The 23321-nt window shown below is 30.5% G+C and overlaps 1 protein-coding gene across 2 annotated transcripts; it reads left to right on the top strand.

Annotated features, from left to right (window-relative positions):
- Window positions 1–286: 286 nt before the first annotated feature.
- Window positions 287–23034, top strand: LOC139485670 (ganglioside GM2 activator-like). Of its 2 annotated transcripts, none has more exons than XM_071270301.1 (4): window positions 287–1116; window positions 11560–11767; window positions 14069–14246; window positions 20628–23034. In XM_071270301.1, exons 1-4 carry the CDS (start codon window positions 993–995, stop codon window positions 20739–20741), a joined length of 624 nt encoding a protein of 207 aa, XP_071126402.1. In that variant the 5' UTR covers window positions 287–992; the 3' UTR covers window positions 20742–23034. The 2 variants fall into 2 exon arrangements, with proteins under 2 accessions (XP_071126402.1, XP_071126401.1); XM_071270300.1 differs by having other exon boundaries at window positions 590–1116; window positions 14069–14252.
- Window positions 23035–23321: the final 287 nt, after the last annotated feature.

Below are 23321 nucleotides of genomic sequence, written 5' to 3'. Positions count from 1 at the left end.
TGTAAACATAAATAATGTACGTATCAGGTTAACAATTAATTACATGTTTATTTCCATAATCTAATCTTCCTATCAAATCGATAGATATTTTTATACCAAATATTTAAATAAATAAAAACCAATAGCATTTCAATACTTTAATATTGTTTGAATAAAAAATTGATGAAATAAATAATTTTCATTGCATATTTCATTGCAAAAAAGTGTAACGGTTCAAAACATTTAACTTTCCCATCCTGATCTCGTATACTTGCCAAGTTTAACGAACGACGTGTGTGGTAAATCCAGTAGTATCTAATAAAACGCCTCTGACTGACCGCCACTTTTACATTTTTAATATAAACCTCCATACATTTTAGCAAATTTGCTACTGGATAGTTTAAAATCAGTGTTGGCATGTATTATGCACATAATGAATATCGACAAATAGGATAAACTTTTTAAAAATATCGGTTTAGTAAATCAAAGCTACAAGCGAACAATATTAAACACTGAATGTATATTATACAAGATAATTATGCGGTTCAGTAGCTTCTGTAAAAGGTTAACTTTTATCTTGTAAATATGGAGTGAAGTGATCCAACCTTCCAACTTAGCCGCTGCCCAGAACATTTAACTTTTGGTAAAGTAAAGTGGGGGTGTTCCCCGGGACGTCCGATCTGCTTTCGATGTGTGAGGTCTTAACAGTTTTATGTGATCTGCCGATCACTGTAAATATTTGTACGAATGAACATGCGACTGTAATATGTTCTACGAATTCTGACACTTAGATATCAACGCTTGTCATATGCATAATTCAATAATAATGGAATTGCAGAGGAATTTACTGGATATATTTAAAAGGTGCTCAATGACGAAAATTTTAATTAATATTTGAATTAATTAACAAAAATATATTCTACAGACAAAAGTTGGATTCAATATCATTATTTGTATGACATAAGATAAGACATTGGACATAACACTTTAATTATTGATGCTTTGATGAAATAATGGTTAATTTTAATCACAACAAGATAACTTTATTTCCAGTTTTGATTCTTTTATTGACTGGGTGTACAACTATACTAGGCAGGAGAAAAAGAGACAACAAATCCTTCAAATTTTCAGACTGCGGTGAGTTGGAGTTTATTTGTATATTAGTATTTCTTATATTGTTCATTCCATTAGAAAAAAGTTTCGCCTATAGCCACCAACATTGATGAAGCATTATACAAACGTTGCTGATAAAAGTAATTTTAACAATAAGGGAATACATTTGATGCATATATCTTGAAGTATTTTTATTGATCATTTTCAAACGCATGATTTGTTAAAAGAACACTATTTTCGTCGAATTTAAAGTTGAGGTCACCGATCATCATAATTATTCAATGGCAAATAATTGTTTTAAAAGCCCTCCATTTTTATAATATAGATGTGAATTTTATTTTATTTCAAATGTGACATTTCATCAATATGCTAAACTTTTATATAAGTTTTGTACTGCATCACCCAAATTTTATCTGATTTGTGAATAGTTAATGTCCATTTAACGTTCAATTATTACAAGTTAATGTTAGTATTATACGCATTTGCTGGTACGGACTGATCATTTGATGTCTTAAAACAATTAATCAACTGATGTTTTGTACCTAATTGTTGGGTTCAACCAAATGAAATAAACATCTACCTCCATGAAATATACCTAACCCCCTACATCTATCCCACACTGATCGTTTGGCAGTGATTTATTTTGGAAGATGGGAAGCATTTTATAAGATTAAATCTTTTATTTTCAGATTTGATTTATTCACATACAGATTAATAATAAAATAGAAAGCACAGGTCGTATATCTTGGCTTGTTTGAAAAAGAAATGGCTTTTGCAACGTGCAATTTCAATGTCCGTGAACATGAAATTGATTTCAAACCACACATGTTTATTTACGACATTGATAAATTAAAGTACGTCGAAGTAATCTGAAAAAGAAACGATCGTTTGTATATAATTTATTTCACAACTAAAGCATCGGAACTTATAAATGAAAACAAATAATTGCTTGAAATTTAATTAACTGAATTGAATGAAACTAACTTTCATTCACATCTGAGAATAAAAAATTTCAACAGGTACATCAAAGTTGAATTTATTGATGGAACACACGTAATTCTAACGTTAACAAACTGTTCATTAAACCAAATTGAAGAAGGAATGAAAAATTAAGATTATTTCCCTGATTAATATAGGTTAGATAAAACCTCAGAGTAAGACGTTTGCCAGCCTAAAGCTTATAGAATTATTGGGAAAAAATCATGTTAGTGTGACCTATTGTTAATTATCTGACAATCATTATAAAGTCTTTGTATGCCTTTTGGAAAATAAGAGAACAGTTATATATATTAAACGTATGCTACATATTGTAACACTTTAAAATTAATATATTGAAAGTAAGTTAGATATTGACTATTAGAGATATTACCAGAATGCAATTCAATTTTAAAGAACTACCAATCATCTATTTCAAACCCATATATTTTAGGGACGACATCAAAAGATCGATGTAGGATAAAAAAACTTAAATCAAATAGTTTGGGGGTGGGGTTAAAATTCTGCAAGTTTTGTATATCTAAAATCGATTCTAAGAGATGAACCCCTTCAAGGAAGTGTTGGTCCAGATTTTCCTAACTGTTTTTTTTTTGGACAGAACTCAAAACGTAATCAGATACGACTAAAATCTTAAGGCAAATTCTTATAATCCAAAACAAACACATCGCATCAATCTATTTTTTTTTATTCATTTGGTGCAGTCTGTCCTTAAGTTATTAAGTTATTATTTAAAGCTCTTTGTTGGTCTGTACAGTTTGTTTATATTTAGGATAAAAAGATCCAATGCTCTTTCAGCAGCCTCGTTCCATCTTCCTTGTTTTATTTCTGTTAGTGCCAACCGTTTTCCACTCGTATATCAATGATATCAATTATCAAGATAACCTAGCCTCATTACCTTTATTGATTTAATAACAGGAAATTCCATAAAACATTGATAAGTAGAAAAGATAATTGGTTTATATTTATAGATCGAGAGAGGCTATTTAAAACATCAACGCTACTATAAATATGCGTTATTGTCGAGTTCAAAGAGTGATTCTAGTTGTTAAATCCTAAAATGAATTTGTAATTTCATAACGTAAGAATGTTTTTCTTCATATTTGAGTACAGGAAAATTGCAACGCAAGCTATTAAGTTGACAATAAACTATATGGAGTAACTAAAAAACGTCATTTGAATTCAAAAACGGAATAACAAAGGGTAGATAAATGTTTGATATTCTAATAAGAATCGTTGACCGAATTTAGATGGAAAACACCTTAAAATAATGGGTTAAAATACTGTAAGCATTATGAAAATGTGGCTTTAAACTTGCTTTAATAGGATATCCATAGTAATGCGCGCTATGAAATGTTATATTACTTTAATGTGAAATCATATTGGGTTTAGAGCAAACAAAGATACCAGGCAAAGTAGGATGGCATTTGTTACAAAACCTGTATTGATTTATTCAAATCAGACCGTAAATGTCAATCTTCTTTAAACGCGACTTGATGCATTTACCATGAGGATCGTGACGTCATTGCTTTATGACTTCATCAATTTATGAAAACTAAACTAGCTCAATTTAAAAAGCATCTAGGCTTAGCTATAAAACATACCATCAAAACAAATAAATAAGTATAAAAAATAATTAATGAAATATGTGTACCAATTTCTAAATAAAAATATTGATACTATCTGTATAGTTGCAGATAACATAAACTTTTGAACTGACATTGGTTAACCACTGTTGATGAGCAATTAAACTTCATGTTCAATTAACACTAGTTGCACCGCAAAAGTATTAAAAAAAGATATCAGTCATTAAATCGCTTCTAAGGGATGTGACCATCCAACTTATAAAAATACGTATCTAAGGACAGAACAACAGAAACTTTGAACAAAATAAAGTAAGCTCCGTCTCTCTAGTTTCAGCAGGTTGATAACCCCAAAAATCAAAGACCAAACAATTTCAAATATGCACAAACAATTCGGCTTAGTTTATCATCTATGGTGAAAAATAAGCAATATAAACACACCTGGTCCTACAATGACGTCTATTGCGTGACAAAGCACCCATTTAAATTCATTAAGATCTTAGGTATTTTCAAAATGTCACGGATGACCATTGCCTCTTTATTTAAATTAAAAGATTTAACGCTTTTTCCTGATGTAATGGTCATATAACGAGGACCATTGACACATATTACTCTCTCTGAGGAAACTATGATAATGAATTAATGATTTAACCAGTTAGAACCATGTAATTTACCTGGTAAACTTTCCGTCTTTTTATAGTAGTAAATTCAAATTACGTAATTAATGTCTAAGTTGAATATACACAGCTAAAGTTTGAAGATTATTTGTTTCGGATGTGATCGAACACCTGTTTAAAGGAAACATTTTCATTTGATATATATTTCGTTGTGCCTATCATGTTCGGTACACTTAAGATGTTGTTATGATATGTTTACTTACTGTTCAAATACAAATATTAAAGAATATATAGTATATAGTATTCCATGATAAGTAGATAGAGAATTGATAGTAATATATGGATACTGTGTATATAAAAAATTTGGCTGTGATGGTTTGCTATATGATATCAAATAAAAAATAAGTTTGAAAAAGAGAAGGAAGGTACCAATGGAAGAATAAAATCTGATTTGTCAATCGTAGTCAGAAGAAATACGAGTGCTATGATATTTTCCGGACAATATGAGTATTTAAGTCATAGCTTTTGGTCATGACCATATGTGTATATTCAAATGGTCCAAACATACGCGTTTGGTCAGACCACATGAGTATATTATACTTGTGGGGTATAAACAATCAAGACATCTTGAAAAAAGAAAAATAACAAAAATACCGAATTCAAAGGAAAATCTCAATGGAAAGTCCCAGATCAAATGCAAAAACAAAAGCTCAGCATCCTTTATTGTATTGTAGTATCTACGATCATACTGACATTCACCATCACAAAGCACTATTGCTTTTCTGGGATTGCACTTTTTGGTTGTGCAGTGTCGTTTGAAGTTGGTTTACTTCAATCAGTTTTGCTTGTGAGTGAACAGCTGGCATGTATAGCTACTGCGTGATACGATATATTAGAGTATTAGGCCACGTGGATGTATTTCCGGTATTTTAAGTAGTTCTAAGTTATCAATATCGTAATATGACTGCAGTACACTATACTCATGTCAATTTAACTGCGACGCGTATGGTTCCAAATACTCATCTGGTCCGGCACATATATGGTATTACCAATGTAAAAAGGAATTCTAGGACGTATAAAGTGCATTATTTCGTTTCTATAAAAAGACGAAACATCTACACTAATTTACGTTTGAAGTAACGGAGTGCTATGATATCTTTAACTGTAGTTCAGGTGTGTTTATTAATGCAATAAACAATAGGATTGAGGGAATAGTAAACAATTTACAAAGAAGAACTGATATTATTGCGGTCAATTGACCACATTCTATCAACAATATTAATTTCAGGGTTCTCTAAATTAATTAGATACCTTTATTTTCAATAGATCAAACAGGGCCACCTGCTGTGACACTTTATTTATTTATATATATGAAGCTATCCCATTTCTACCACCTGTGCAGAGTTAGATGATCTTAGGATAGAATATAGATTAAAGAAATGCTTAAAGAACTTATATACATGTAATGTCAAATCCTTAGTTTTAACATTGAGAAAGGCTGTCACAAAGTTGTCACATATTTAGTGTATAAAATAAAGTACATGGATGGGACTGTATATTATTATCATACTTCATGACAGACAAATACATACAAAAATATAGGTAATCTGAAAGAATCCCCTGCCAAATTACATTACTTATAGTGTGTTACACAACTATATAGATAAAGCCGACAAAGAAAGGAGTATGGGTTCATATCCCACTGCTAGAAACACGAAAATTTGCTACAGCAAAACCTAACAATGTTGCACTGAATTTTAACCGAAGTATGTTATTTTTCCGGTGCCAACATTGACACTGTGAAATGTATTTGGTATGTTTATTTTCTGTAAATTAATATTATATAAAATGTTGAAACATTGCGGTAAAGTTCTATTATGCAGGCACAAAGAGTCTGAGCCAGATTTAGTGATCAGCAGGTAATGCAAATGCATAACGCAGTCGCTTAACCGGATTTAAAATTCAACCTGTTCTGATTCGATCTAAACTAGTGTTGTCAAATCGTACACTTTTGCCTAACCGGTTACTCGGATTATCGTTCGACCGGTTAACCGGATAACCGGTAGTTTTAAGTTGGTGTTTGAAAGCCTAATCTATAATACCCTACACAAAGATTATCATTTAGGATGTGGTGTAAGTGTCAATTTGACAACCTTCCATCCAAGTCATAAATTACGCTTTTAGAATTGATGTTTGTCCTTTGGCATTATAAGGCTTGTCTGTGAGGATTTCTGGCGAAGTTTGACTTTTAATAATCAAATACACCGTATCAACTATAGCGTTTGTACCAACTTCAGATTGAAAAATAAAAAATAAAACTTCTTGATCTAGTAGAATTGAAAATGTCTGAAACCGATTATTCTTTCCTTTTCTTTTGTTGTCAATAATGTGGAGTGTTTCAATTTGAAATGATTAAGCATGACTGTTATTCGTACTATCACGTATACATTGAGTACATTCACATTTTTTTTTGCATTTCACAATTTTTTAGTTAGCATTTCACAAGTTAGCAAGATTAAGCCTTGCACGACGGAGATTGCACATTCAGATGTAGGTCTACACAATATTAGATCAAAAATGAAATAATGAAGTAAATCGTAAAATTATTACTGATTTAAAGTTACTGTTAAAAAAAACATGTATACTAATTATGTTTCTTTAAGATGTTGACCCGAGCTGAGAGACAAGTTCTAATTAATTTTATGTTTTTAGGTTTAACAATAGCAATCAATATACTGGACAATGCAATTGATCTGTCAAATTAATTACCACGACGACAATTTTTAAATAAAACATAACTATTTTATGATTTCAATACAAATTTATATCAAATCTATCAAAATTGAAAAAAGTCCGGTTAATCGGTTAGCGTTTTTGGTATTCGGTATTCGGTCGTTCGACCGGTTAACCGATTAACCGGTTAACCGTTGACAACACTAATCTAAACTGATGTTTCTTATGAAAACTATTTGCATTATCTCAATACTAAATATTCTTCTCAATCGATTTATGAATTTCGAAACTACTGTTGCCTTTATTTACTTTATTAACTCTTTGCCTTTGCCTTATTTTAACAATTATAGAGGAATCTATTTGAACTCTTTCATCAAATTATAAAGTTTGTTATTTGTATTAAAATGTGATTTTTCGCAGTTATCTATGAAGTTTTGAAATATAAATATTGAAATGAATAAACCATCCTTACGTTCTTTAGGCTTTATTCATACCCATATTATTCGTTGTCGCTGGTTGTGAGAAAATAATAATATGAAATCTGCAAATAGTTGTGAAAAACTGTCAATACTTCAAACTTTTATAGGTACGACTGTTTGTAAGACTAATCGGTAGCACTAGTATAAGAAACATGTAAATGTCACTTTTTTGCCAGGTGAGAAAAAAATCTGTTATTAGGTAACGAATTCTACCTACAGCGAAGGGCCAACATACGAAACATACACCTATTGTATTAATCCAACCTTTGACATGAAATGCACTTATATTTAACGAAGTTCAAGTTTCTATGGAGTATTTGATAGATTTAATTGAAATTGGTGAAGCAGCATTTTGTATATGTTAACCCATTCGTGTAATTATACTACGTATATTCATTGCAATACATATCCAAATCGTTTGAAATACAATTCCTATATCTTATCGATAGGTATTTCTTCAAAAGAAATATGTGATTGAAACACTTTTTACGTTTTGATTGCACAAAATTATAAAGGATTGGCTACATCAAATTAAGAAATTTCATTTTATTTTATAATTCAGTTTGACATGTCATTGACAACTTTATTTCTAGCTATAATAATATGATATAGCTTAGTCTTCTATTTAGTATTCTTTAAGAACATTACCAGTAAAAAGTGACAAATCTTGATTGAAAACATCATTAAATTTCAATGAGATATTTAATCTTTTTCTTTGCAGAGATTGGTAATAAATTTATTGTTAAAACTGCTACTGTCAGATATCTACAATAAAGTCTCAAATATGATTTGTCCAATCTCTTTTATTGTTTTAATATACAAGGCCTGTTTAGTTATAAACGGTACAATAACAATTATAATAAAAAATCAAAACTAGAATTAAACATTAATTTGACATGCAAAGAAATGATCAAAGTCATTATGTTTTGTTTGATATTATTTATGTGGGAGTATACTAGTGGGAACTTGCTGTGCTTCTCTTATCATATAACTTTTCATTTTGTAAAGACAAAACGGAACGCCACTATATTTTCCAACGTCAATTTAACATATCGACATTTTTCCTATCGAAGCTGTACATATGCATATAAGGTTAAAATGAATAAATATATATGCACAGACACACTCCATTTCTTTTAACCTTTGAAATATGGTAGATATTTAAAGTATGCAAGTTAAACGGCAAAGTACGACAACATAAATGTGGCATTTAGTGTTAATTTGTGGTCAACACATGATATATTATTTAATATGTGGTTTTTAGTTAGATCACTGTAGTCGTTGTGGTAAACATATTCGGTAAATGAAATGACATAGTGGTCACCTCCTTGAAATTCCTGTGATATAATAAACCTGTAATTATATTGAGCATGTCAACTTGAAACTTCATGTGAGAATAATTGAATGGCACTTGAAACTGTCACAACAATTGCTAAATACTAGGCATTTGACACACCTGTTAACTGGTTATTTTGACCAGTTAGAAAACTAAAAGTACGTCAATATATAATTACGACAACAAGCAATTTTCTTTGACAAAAATAGAAAAAAAAAAAATCACTTGATAGATTTCGTTCGTGCGAAACTCTTTTCTGTATGTAACATAATTAAGATCGCTTAAGCCTAAACACTTGAAAAACAGGACTGTGAAAAACGTAATAAGTTTATTTCAAAAGATTTTTTTTTTATATATTCCCCTTGGGGTTGACAACAAACCGGACATTTGTATGTTAAAGATAAAATATCGAGCAGTTAAAGAGAGAATTCAGTTATGCAATGTGAAATTTTCAATCTTCCTTTCACGTGCTTTATTTCACTTCTAAAACCCGTATCGTTACGTTGAAATGTTGCATAAAAGACACGTAGTCTTAACCCGTCCCTAGTGTCGTATTGTAATACACGTTCTTATTTTCGTACCAAACATTAAAGAAAAGGTCAAAATCTAAAATGAACTGAAGTCAATCAGGGCCCGTCGATGGCAGATTTATTGCACATCAAGGTAGAGATTCTGTTTAAAACAGACAGGTCAAAACTTCTACAGAAAGGTACTTAATTACAATTTGTTAACGTTAATAACTAAAACAATTACACTCGCGCATTAATGAATGAACAATAGAAGAACAAGACGTTTGAAGCCTATTATAAAATGATTGATACCTTCCTGTTTTGACACACTGTTGTCTTTTACGACTTTAACTGAATATATGATGAAAAGAAAACATCATTAAATGCGGTAGGCATTTGTTCAACATGTTAATTGATACTTACGTGGATAGTTACTTTCAATTGAACGATTCGATTTAATTTACAGTAAAACAGGTGCGATCTACTAAATATAACCATTAATGGCAATATGTTTTACTTCTATTTTTTTAAACGTTTAATGAAATTGCAATAAATGACAGTAAGTACTACAATTAAAAGACAAATTCATAAGTCAGAACTATATTTGAATGTTTCTCTAGCTAGATTTTGTTATCTTAGATTTATAAGTTGTATTTTGCGTGAAAAGAAACTTTTTTGTGTATGCTATTGTAAACATCATTTTAGCGGGCATGATACCGTTTTCATTTTTAAACAGACAACTTTACATCGACCCCATTAAAAACCGGAGGAGATATCAGGTGCTCTGGAAAGATAAGCAAATCCAGCTTAACATTTGGTACTCGTCGTGTTGCTTACTAAGAGGTTTAGATACTTTAAAACCAGATTTCTACATACGAAAATGTCTGTTACAAGTCATAGATATGACAGTTGTTATCCATTTATAGATGTGTTTGAGCTTTTTGTTTTGCCGTTTGATTGGGAACTTTCAATTTTTAATTTTTCATCGGAGCTAGGTATTGTTGTAATTTTCTTTTTAAGTTCAAATACGGTGATAAGACTAAATCGGTAAGTCACATTCAAGGAAAAGAGGGCGAGATTGTGGGTAACAACAGTTGGAATATATCCGTCGTCATCTGTGAAACAGGAATCATTATCTCATAACGGTCAACCAACCCGTGAAGACATTTGTTGATTTTTCGACGTGATGCTTTCAACTTCATCATTTGGAACTCCTGGTTCAGTAGCTTCCTTATAAGCAGGCAGCAACTCTCTATCAAATTCTTGAATCTAAAAAATAAGATAAAAACATATCTTCTCATTTCACAGAAAAATGTGACATATAAAATTTTCTGACGTCAGACAAACAAATCAATGAATGTGTTTGTAGATAGATGTTTTTGTGTTCTGTTAAATTGTTCCTTTTAAAATTGTTATACGATGATGACTGATGTACCCATATTTTGACTATTTTATTTATTGTGTCTGTTAAGTTAACGCATCAATGTAAATAGAACGGAATTTGATGAGACTGTCATCAAAGTGAGAGGGTTAGCGCTATAAAACCAGGTTTAATCCACCATTTTCTACATTTGAAAATGCCTGTAACAAGTCAGGATTATGACAGTTCTTGTCCATTCGTTTTTGATGCGTTTTGTTATTTGATTTTGCCATGTGATTATGGACTTTCCGAATTGATTTTCCTGTAAGTTCAGTATTTTTGTGATTTTACTTTTTGCTGTATTAGTTTAAGCATCAAGTAAATGCCTTAAAACAAATGTCAATAATACTTCAGAGAAAATGAAGAATTAAAAAAGGATATCAGAGACTTAAAATGCCAAATTATAGTTATGTCAAATATTATTTATTATTTTATCCATACCCACGCAAAGGCTCCATTGAAGATGACATGGATTAAGAGCTTATAAGGAAAGTAAATTCCACAAATAATTATAAGTATGGCAAATATGTTAAACAAAATCTAGTTTATCTCAAAAAGAACAACCTTCCAATTATCTGCCTGCTTGACATTTTCATTTTCATTTTAAGGTGCAGCCAAAATCATTCAGATAATTTCAAGAATACTGTCATAGAATTATTAAAATTAATACATAAAAATAATCTCAGAGGATTACATCAAATGGGCAGTGGTCAAACATTGATTCATAAAAATTAAATATTGGCAAAAAAGACTTTTCAAAATGTTATTCTGTTATTAGTATTTTATTTCTTTTACAGGTTCTGATCCAAATCGACCTATACTTTTTCATCACGTAAAAATTCATCCGAATCCCATAGTTACGCCAGGAACGTTGGAACTTTCTATGGCGGGAAATATTACACATGACTTACCTAGACGTATTTCTATAGAGATGAAAGTTACAAAATATTTCTTTAACAGAATTCCATTTAGTCTACCGTGCTTTGAAAACCAGATAGGATCATGGTAAGTAACATGCACTTATAATATTATCATATAATGTATTTAGTATGTGCGTAAGAGACAATTTATTGAAAAGGGTAACAGAGGAAATTCATTTTTTTTTAGACGGTCATTTCAATCTTTACATAATCTGAAAAGTAGGAACAATATATAAGTCAGTTAATTTTAAGACTTATTCATTGGTGAAAATGCAATGCTGATCAGACAATTCGATTTCTTTTTAATCCAGTAATGATCAGACAATTCCCGTGTAGTCAATTCAGTATTGTTCAGCAGCTTTTCAGACAATGCAGTATGATGGTGATTTTTAAAGGTAAATAGCTTCAACTGAAAAGTCTGAACGCACTGCATTTAATAATTCCAAATTATTTTTTTTAGTCTTTTTAGAGATATTCAGACCAAAATGACCGTTTTAGATGAACATTGACTTAAGAATTCCTCACTGATTTGATAATCATCTAGAAATATTATCTCATCAATTGAAATAAAGGAAGAAATTGTCAATATTCGATTTGAAATCTTTCAAGTTGTTAAGAAAAAGAATATTATATGGTAGTACAAAAGACGTGGGATAACATTTAGAAGTTTTAATTAACTTTTAAAAGAAAACGCGATAAATGCAGAACACTGAAATACATTTATTATGTTTGATGACATCCTGGTGTTTGCATATTTATAATAACAAAAATTGAAATTTACAATCAAAACGTATCTTTTAAATCATAGGAGCACAAAAAACGCTGTCCTCTAGGTGGATTGTACAATAAGTCCAAAAATTCAATTACCAACCAAGTGTAAGGTGTTGGGAATTTCGTTTAGAATTAGACCGAACCCTTTTTCTACTTTTAAATAACTTAAATTTGTTGTCTTGTTTTCAATATATTGAACGATGTTTTCTGAAATAACAATACTTGACAATACAAACTTGTCGCGCTTTGATAAAATATAAGTCGTCGTCCCTACTTTAATTCGCAATACTCTGTTTGATCCGTAACATATAACAAAGCGTTGAAATTAGGTGGACCAATTAACATAATGGGAGATACCTATTATAGAAAACGAGAGTAGAAGATCCTTGTACGAGCAAGGATGTCGCGTAAGACAAGATGTAATTGAGAAGATCTGCTTTCTATAATAGTTTTGATTCTATAGAACTGACTGTATATATCAGGGTGGAACCTGACGACGTGTGCGGTCTACTGGACTTAATATGGTGTTTATATATCATTATGTCCACAGTAATTACATGTTTATGATAGATGTCATTCACTTTGTACTTATTTTAATTTAACTACTTTATGAATTCAGTATGAACAGTAAATGTTAACAATAACAAACAATTTTCAAATTTAGAGGTGTAAAATTAAATGTGGGCCAAAATTCAAAATTGAGGATAACAATTTGAAATATATAATTATAAAATTAAGTAATTTATACACAAAAAGAACGTATCAGTTTCATTTCTAAAGTATTACACACGTCATATAGATATCCGCCGCTTCATCCCAAACAAAAATATGGGACCATAGTTTACATTGTGCATTATCATACTACGTACTTAACCTCGTATTGACATATGCAGCGACACAAGTTGAACATTGGTGAAAGTCAGTCTTTCGTATTATTATCGCAAACGTGTATTTTTCCTTTGTATCCTTTGTATCCTTATACATAACGTTTTTTTGGGGTATACACATACATTCTTATTCATATTAACACATCAAGTGCAAATAATATGTTATAATACTTACAAAATTATACCTTTATAGTGAATCAAATTTGGGGCAGCAATTTTGGCGATCTAAGTCGCGGTGTTCTATACAAGCTGTTGTTGCTTTAAAATAGAATTACACATTTCTCTTCTGACTGATGGAAACTTAAATGTAAAGCATGTATCAATGTTTATAATCACAGTATCAAGCATGAACAAATCGAAACGTAATTTTTAAAAGCTTACCCAATACATATTTACCAAATGGATGTGTGGGGTTTCTATCGTACAAACGGATACAAGTACATACACAGTAATAAAAAGGGGCAACTAATTGATTTATCAACAAATTTGGAATTGTTATATCATGGCAAGTGTTGAAAAATAGATACAGGCTATGTGACATACATTTCATATAACCCTTAGAAGCTTATGTTGAAGTTTCATCAGACTGCGATCAAAGAATAATGTCTTTGCTTCAAAGCAATTTCTATCTTTTTTCTCTTATTTATACATGTAGCTTTCCTCTCTTCTTATATTTCCCAAAATGTATCTCTAAATAACATATATAACATTTTTGATTTATATTTCAGCACGTATGACAATATTTGCCAAAATTTAGAAAGATTTGAAAAGAGACAAAGATGTCCGAAACGATTAAGACATTTAGATATTCAGTGTTATTGTCCATTCCATGCTGGAGTATTTAGTGTGAAAAACCTAGCTGTAAATATACCTAGAATAGGTGGATATGCTGGCTCTTTTGTCAAAGTAAGAGTAAGCATAATTTATTTTTATATCTTTATATATGTTGATATATATTATCTATGACTTCGTACGTGTTTGACCATCCAACTATTTTAATTTGAACGTCACTGATAAGTCGTATTGTTATCAATGTAACGCCAGTTGAGTTGTCAATATATAGGAATTGTATATGCCTGTAATACAAGTGAGAGGTTTAGCTAGCTATAAAATCAGGTTTAATCCACCATTTTTCTACATAAGAAAATCTATTCGTTATGTCTTCGTGTTTGTGTTTGGGCTTCTGATTTTGCCATTTGATTACAGCCCAGTAGTCAGCACTTCGGTATCATTTTCCAGACTTTGTACAGGCAGTTTCATATTAGAAAACAATGGTTTTATAACTAGCTAAACCTATCACTTGTATGACAGTCTGTAGTTTTTAACACTAATACAACTTGTGATTACTTCAGAGTAATTTCGAAGTCAAAGTGAAGTTTAGTCAATGACTTGTAGAAAAAGAAATCTGACACTTCAGTGCATTACTAGTATATGACAACTGTATTTGAAGGAACGTTGAATGTATCGTTTGTTTGATAAACATCTGTAAAAAAGAAACTGCACATGTTTGTATTTTAAACAATAACTTTGCCGTCTTTATAAAAAAAGAAGAAGCTTGCCAATGAGACAAATCTTCACAAGTGACCATATGACACATAAATTAACAACAGTTTTCTGTAGGTCACTGTATGTACATTGATATGTGATATATAGAAGCAAAAACTGCATTTATTGATACAAACGTTATAGCATCACAAAATTCTTAAATAAACTTTTAAAAGTAATTGAATTATTTTTTAAGTTAAAAAATTGTCAAAATTATGAAAACAATGGTACTATACATGTATGCATGACAGTTGTTATCCGTTCGTTTGCTTTGTTTGCGCTTTTGATTTTGTTATTTGATTAGGAACTTTCAGTTTTAAATATTTCTCTGAGTTCGGTATTTTATTTTTATTTTACTTTTTTTGTATCGATGTACCAACATTCGTTTGACCTTAAATTCGTTTGTATATGTCCTTTCTTAAAATATAAGCAATATTTTAAAACTTAAATGATTTATATTTAAACAAAAAGATACCTGTCAACTCGTACTCATCACTGCATGTGACTTTTGATTGATTTTGCTTAAAAAATCAATATTTGTATAATTTTCTATGAGAAACTTGAATGAAATTAAAAACATAATGGTCTTGTGGAAATGTGTACTTTAATTGAGTGTAGTCTCCTAGTAGATTAAATTTTGCATATTCGCATTATATTGTTAAATGTCCTCCAAGAAAAATAATGACTTTTTAGGATTATTTATTGATACGTTTTATGAAAAATAGCTCGTGTGTGGTAAAACAAGTAAACTATTTATATTAAAAGATACCACTGTGAGAATCTGTTTAAATTTTACAAATTAAAGAAAAGAAAAATATAGTATTTAACAGCGTTTTTGATAAATCAGTTTAAAATCTATTAAAAAGATTTTTTTTTATCTGCACGGAGTTTTACATTATTTAAAAGCATACTGAACTAAAAAAATATATAGAAAGATACCAATTCATAGATATTGTAGTTAATCAAATATTTTCTCAGAAGCGATTAATAATGCATTTAGTAACATTAGAAATAAGTTATTTTTTATGTACTCAACGTTAAATGCGTTATTTTTAACAACAACAAAAAAGTTATCACAGTTTTATGATTTTATCTCAATTGTAATTTATCTATAAAATAAGAAAAAATCTCCTTTTTACAAAATCAAACGAGTCATTTTCATTTATGGATGTTATCTTAAAAAAAGAGTGTTTGTGTTGGTTTTTTTTTTAAATTTAATTAACAAAGCAATGTTGTTTTTTTTTTTTTTTTTTTTTAACTCAAGGTGTATTGTTTTATCAAATGATATTATGACCACAAAACTGAAAGAACTAAGTCAGCAACCATTTAACTTCAGGGGGTCATGGTTTTGTTTTTCAAATCTAGCACTAAAAGGTATGGTGAAAACCTTGATTCAGAATTTTTATGCCATCTGCTTGACCATAATTTTTTATTTTATCAAATTGGAGATCAGCATTTTTTTTTTTTAGAAAAAACTCACCCCCTTTTTTGGGAAGCTAAATGGTCGTTCCTTAAATGCGATACTCACAGTTAACATTTTTGGGTAATTAAACATGAAAAGATGATCAAACAATTTCAGTAGTATCGGCTCTAGATGGTTACGGTTAAAGATTAATGTGAAACTTTGTTTTCAAAATTTTATCAAGAAATAGTTCGAAAATATTTTTCAAATGAAACAATAAGAACTAACTACGGTATTGAAGTTTGTATATGGTATATGTTGTATTCAATTTATAATTCTTCATAAAATGTAAAAAATCCGAAAAAAACTAACCTCATCCGAGTTAATTGTTTATAATGTTCATGTAAAAATGGAAAAGATAAGCAAATATATGGACATATATATAAAGTAAAATTTTTGTTAAGAGAATGCAAAAAAAAAAAAGAGGCAGATATCGATCAAACAGTTTGTTTAACTAATAAAACAAGTTCGTATATCGTTTCCGTCAGTGTCAAGCTGATACAGGGCATATGCCAATCAAGACATCGAGATCTTTCATCATAGTGATCATCTAAAGATAAATCTAATTTACTATAATCTTGTTCGAACTTCCGGTACAAAGTAGCTACTTCTATAGCCTGGAAACCTGGCCCAATCATACTGCGTCGATAACATGTAGCGGAGCTAATCAGTAGCCAGGACCCCAGGCTACTACTTCTACCATTGTTATAGTTGACGGGTAAATAGCTCTGACGTCATTTTGTAACACTGCAATCGTGCAGTAAACGGTTTATTTTTGTCACGTACAATTCATTGCTTATCTTTACATATTTTTACGTCATGTGTAAGTATAAAAGAAAAACACATCAATTCCTAATATGCGAAGTTGTGATAAATCTTTATTTCTATTTTGGTTAATTTTTGTTGTTGTGTTAATGAAATATACAGTGAAAGGAAAACAGAATGATTAGTTTATTGTTACACCTTTGTCAATGTTGAAAGCGTGAAATTTGACAAACAAATTGGGATGAAAAATAAAATGTTTACAAAATATCATCAGTAGGGGAATTGAGTGTTAAAACAGTATGTCGACTCGCAGAAAGCAGACGACTCTTCGATAAATAGAAAAAAATCATTTACGCATAAGCAAAAAAATAGTCTGCAAAACAGACGAACTAAAAAGAGAAGAGCGCAACACGACAAAACAACTAACATTTTAGCTTTGCACAAGGTCATGCTTAAAAGTTTCATCTGATGACGTCTTTACACTAAGTACTTTGGGAGAGAACTGATCGATATGTTAGTCTTGTATTTTTCATTTGTTGAAAATGGGCTTCAAAGGAAGTTTTTAACTTTCGAATAAAGTGTTGATTTTCTGTTTTTGATTTCTTTACGTTTTGTCATCCCGGGTCATTTAGTTTACTTTTCAGTAGGGTTTTGCTCATTGTTGAATGTTGAACCGTGACGTGTAATATGGATTTAATTTGGAATTACTCATTTTGACAATCAAACCACATCTTCAATTTACAAAAAAATAATTATGCTTGATAAACATTGTCCCTTAATTGCTTTAAAATTTGTAATTATTGTTCTATGACCGTAGACGGTGCTGACGATTTTGTAGGTATCTTCTTAATAACGTTTATATGAATTTTACAATTTGATATATCTTTTGAATTCATTGCAGAATTTAAAACAGAAATAGGAACGATATAGACAGTATATTTAAAAAAATTTAAGTCTTGAAAAAGATCATTTCTTTTCTATGTGGGAAATTTTAAATATGTCAAGAAATCTGTTTAAAGTGCCAAGTAATTTTGCTTATAATATAAAATCAGCATCCTCTTGATGTTCTCTAAATACGTAATTAATTGGTCGTTCCTTGAATTATACATTTACTTTAAAACACAACTAACGTCAATTTAGTGGCACGTGTATAAAGAACATCTCGATAGAAAGAGGCGTTTATCATGAATTGATTAATATGAAAGAGTTTCGGCCAACACTCTCAAATGACAGTGATGTGTATTTTAATAGACCACCTAGGAAGCAAAGCCTAAGGCTGTTAAACAACGTGTTGTTAGTTTTCTCAGTTCTAGTTCATTACATTTCTTTTGTATTTTACATCAGAATCTGAATAGCGGAAAATGATTAGATGATTTAGCACAAATAATTAATATTTATCTATTTTCCTTCACATAGAAGAACAACACAATATGTCTCGTAGACGGTAAATAGCTAACAAATTATTATAAGGTTCAATAACGCATTATTAACCACGCTTAACCTCCACTTACAACAGATAAACCTATGGTTCTCTAATGAGTACAAGTAATTATACGTTACCGTATTATATAAACAGTTTTTTCTCTTCTCTCTAATAGCGTTAAAAGCTTCTATTTAAATAGAATAAAGAAATGTGCAAACTGCCGATTAAAAACTACTAAAGTAAGTTTGTTTGTAGACATCGTTTTTTTATTATTCCTGTCAGGTCTGCTTCGTCTCGACTATGTGGTTTCTGAACTAAAATGTTATTGAAATGTTAACTCGTGTCAGTTCGTTTTGTTTTGAAAAGATCTTTTTTTAAATCGGTAATATGAATGATTTTTTTGTCGATCTATTTCATTTACTTCTTAAAGATATTTATATGAGGGACGGAACCAAAAAAAAAAAAAAAAGACCAGAAGAATCTCAAAGAAAACTTCCATTGTTTTTTGTAAGACTTTTGTTTGTACTATTTTAAGTGAATCAAGTCCATTTTTATATAACTGTGGTTTGACAAAGGGGTAAATCGTGTCATATTTCAGAACAATTATTTATGTACGATTTTTTTTATATTTAAACTGACAAGAGAAGTTTTGAACCGCGTGCAGATGTTTTAGATTTTTTTTTCATGAAGTCTCATTATTTTCCAATACATCAGCAAATAATGAGTATTATCGAAAACAAATATGTCTTGAAGTAGTAGTCCAGGTTTTAACTGGTTATTTTAAAGTACATGTACCACTTGCTGCAACTCAACGCATGCAGAAGTGGAAATAATTGCAATGCACATCTACGACGAAATTTTAAAACCTTGAAACTATGCACATATTTCTTGAATAAATCAATAAAAGATATAAGATATGAATACCATAGAGATATCGTGCTGTGAATAGAGAGTTTTGCTCCATGTTAAAGGAAATAAGATGAAGAACGACATTAACAGCACTATTCCTTGCCTTTTTTCTTCGTCTTCCTATTCGTGTACGTAATTTTGTTTCACATCCCATCTTTCCCATTAGAAAATTTCTGTCAGTTATTTTTTCTTTACATTGCCATGCTATCTTACAAGGGTTATTATCCTGAATGAAAATCTTGTAACATTTACAAAACATAACAAACATCATGCAATATATACATTACAAGGTTATTCGATATATACATGGAATTCTGTCAACACCTTTTACCCTGACACGATAACATGACACTTATCTGTTTATAACATTTACACCCTTTAAGATAATCTACCGAGATAAAGTAGGTACGTGTAGGTAAATGTCTATCTACGTATTCCTCTTCATGACTCCAGAAAATTGACGATTTAATCGATATAGTTTATAAACAGTGAAAGTTTTTGTATCTTTTGTTTATTTACTTTAAGGTCGTAGCTTGTTACTATACTTTTATTTACGCGTATGACCATGTCAAAGTCAAAATTTTTGACATGGAGTACCGGTCACACGCTCCTTTCGTTATATGACAGCTAGCAATACTACTATTTACATCGCAAAATTCATGCTTTAGAATTACCTGACACTTTATAATGATATTTTAGTCTAATGAACTGTAAATTTTAGCCATGACATTTGGGTAGTTCGGTATATCTTGACGAGGAATCTATTGAAACTGTTTAGGTAAACATGTGGAGACAAAATGAAATATGCATTTTAAATCAATGAAATATTTCAAAAACAAAAACTATGATGTCTTTATCGGTTGCTTTCGTATATTTGTTTTTGGTCTAAAAAGATTTAGATATCTCCAAATGCTTCTTGTTTGGGCACACGACGGATGCCAAGAGTGGAGCAGGATTTTTTTTACCTTTCAGGATCACATGAGTTCACCCTGGTTTTGGTATGGTTCGTATTTCTCAACCTTGAGTTTTCCGAGTTTTGCACTGAAACTCTTGTTTATTTTTTGTTGTTTTTCTAGTCATTTGTGTTTTTTTTTGTTTTTTTTCAATTGCCCCTCCCCCATCATTTTGTTATAAAGGGACGTCAAAACTATTTTTTAAGTTCTCAATATGTTTATACTTTCAGGGAGATTATGCAGTGAATTTTAGAATTCTGGATGAAGATAGTGGTGAACTGGGTTGTTTGAACCTGCGGTTTGCCATGAAAAAACGAAATAAAGGATGGCTTTTTCGAATATAATCAAATGAAACTATATCATTGCATACAATTACGGGTGAATATAGATATCTATTGACGAACGGATCAAAATGAAATCCAAACTTGCGTTAGTGATGCTTTCATCGGCTGTTCCTATAATTATTTACAGTGTGCACAGACTCAACTTGCACGTGACATGCTGTCATTTGTCATGTTTGTCAGTGTCTACAAAAACGAAAGTATACAGCGCGTGTTCAGTTTACTTTGTACGACAATACTTAGCCGTTAGTTTTAGAATTAATGTGATTCTCTTCATTTCTCATGCTCATGAGATATTTACTTACTGTTTATGCTTTATACATGTAAAGCGGACATAAAACAGTGAATGTTGGTGACAAATAATTCAAAACTTTGCATCAAGAATATGAAATGGTATGAAAGTAGGAACAAACAATAGGTTGCATTGCTGATTTTGAGCATCCCTTTGTATTTTATGTATTGTGTTTTAATTTGTTGGTTGCTTACTTTAATATTGTGAACTATTGTAGCATTGTGTATTTCTTTTCATGTCGAATTATTTGCATTGTATTTTCATTAATATCATCATATCTATATTGCATCATTCCCGATCATTTCAGTCTTTCATAGTTCAAAGTTAATAATTCTGGTTTTAAAACAGATGAATTAACAAAAAGGCTTATTCAAGCGAGATAACCGCCGACATTTTTTTGTTGTTGTTGCCGTTATATTTCCGAATTAAGACAGTGAATCTCTTTATTTTATAGACACAAGAGAGAAACGCATGCTAGAAACGTTTAATTCAGGTATAAACAATGAATATCCTGAAATTGTATCTATGCCTTAAATTACTGCAAATGTTATAAATGTTAGGCAATCCCACAAATTACTTAACACGTAGAAACGTTTTTTAAATTTAAAGATTCAAACACCTGCGTATCTAGATTTTTAAACCAAACGTAATTGTAGTTATAATGTTTTTTTTAAGATAGTCATACATGTATGTATATTCTGAACTTTGGAAAGAGTGTTCATAACCTCTTTTGCAGTGTCTATATGACTCCTATATTTTGTATTATCCACACAAACTACAAATTTTGAGAACATTTTATTTTTATGGACGGAAATATCATTAACAATGAGTCTGATTATATTCGCTTGGAGTAAGAAACGCAAGGAATACATTTTACTAAAGATCTTCCGTCAAAACCAAATTAATAAAAGACAAAATCAAATTAGATAAAACTAAAGAAAACAATTGACGCGGTATCTGACTTGGGATAGGCACATGGACAATTGACGGGGCTTCCATTTTTTCTCTCTCTCATTTTCGTACAAAAATAACCCAGAACAAGAATGTGTTCTCAGTACGTGTTGCCATTACACGGATGCCCCACTTGCAATATCATTTTCTATGTTAAATAAGCCGTGACATTGGGATAAAAACTCTAATTTGGCATTAAAATTAGAAAGACCATGTCATAGGGAACATGTGTACTAAGTTTCAAGTTAATTGGTTTTCAACTTCATCAAAAACTACCTTGACCAAAATCTTAAACCTCAAGCAAAACAAACGATCGAACGAACGGACGGACGCATAGACCAGAAAACATAGTGCCTCCTACTATTGTAGGTGGGGCATAATAAGCACCTACCTCTGTAATACCGGTATTAAAGACAATAAATACACAAGTGGAATCAAAGTTAAATTAAATCAAATTGCATCTATCAAAGAATGTCACCGCAATTGATAATATTTTGGTACAATATCGAAATTTTAGAAAGGTTGATATTATTAGGACGACGGTTGAGAATTAATGAACCCGATAATTTCTTCTGTTTCATTCTAAAACATCACATATGGAAAATATAGTGAAGAAAGAGGTTAACCTACACAACATTTTAAAGTTATTGTAATTTTCCCCACAATTATCGATAAATTGGTACTATGCTCTTTTACATAGATATTATATAATAAGGACAATAAATACGGATGAACAATGAGGCAGCAAGCATATCTGATATACTCGAAGACAAAATAACACGTCTGCATTAAGTTTGAAGAAGATACATGTACAAATCTGATACTAGTAATTGTTTATTGATTGACAATGATATTGTAAAGCGGGTGCTGGATTACCTGTAGCACGAGATGCTTACTTGCTGACCAAAATTCATCAAAACTAAAGCCTATGCCAGTACCATATTTAGCATCAAATTTATTATCATTTCATAATGTATATAAGATGTTATTTTATTATTTTCCTTTGATATATTGTAAATGAATATTTATTTATAGCAATAAATGTCAAATGGATGCATTTGCTTTTCAAAATATATAAGTTATAACATTGTGCACCATTTATTATTTTAGAACTAGTATCTGTATCTTCATAAGATAGAGAGAGACATAGGAAGCATATAACATTGACACTGAAATGTACCGATTTCCCCCCAAAACCATTCAGTCTAATGAAAATAAACTCAAGACACAGATGTAATCATGAATTAGAAACGGAAACTGATCGACACTTCCAACAATGTTTCCATGGACACACTGTGACCCAAACTCACCGTAACCCGCGTACCTGTAGGAATCTATTA

The sequence above is a fragment of the Mytilus edulis genome, chromosome 8 (assembly GCF_963676685.1).
Source record: "Mytilus edulis chromosome 8, xbMytEdul2.2, whole genome shotgun sequence".
Classification (NCBI taxonomy): domain Eukaryota; kingdom Metazoa; phylum Mollusca; class Bivalvia; order Mytilida; family Mytilidae; genus Mytilus; species Mytilus edulis.
The sequence above is the reverse complement of the archived record's forward strand: the minus strand, read 5'-3'. Positions and strand labels throughout refer to the sequence as shown.

What these genes read in the sequence shown, in the direction of transcription:
- LOC139485670 (XM_071270300.1), top strand. Translation starts at nt 993, where the DNA reads ATGGTTAATTTTAATCACAACAAGATAACTTTATTTCCAGTTTTGATT. An exon ending in GAAAACCAGATAGGATCATG is followed by an intron (nt 11,768 to 14,068) that starts GTAAGTAACATG and finishes TTTATATTTCAG; the next exon opens with CACGTATGACAATATTTGCC. An exon ending in GCTCTTTTGTCAAAGTAAGA is followed by an intron (nt 14,253 to 20,627) that starts GTAAGCATAATT and finishes TTATACTTTCAG; the next exon opens with GGAGATTATGCAGTGAATTT.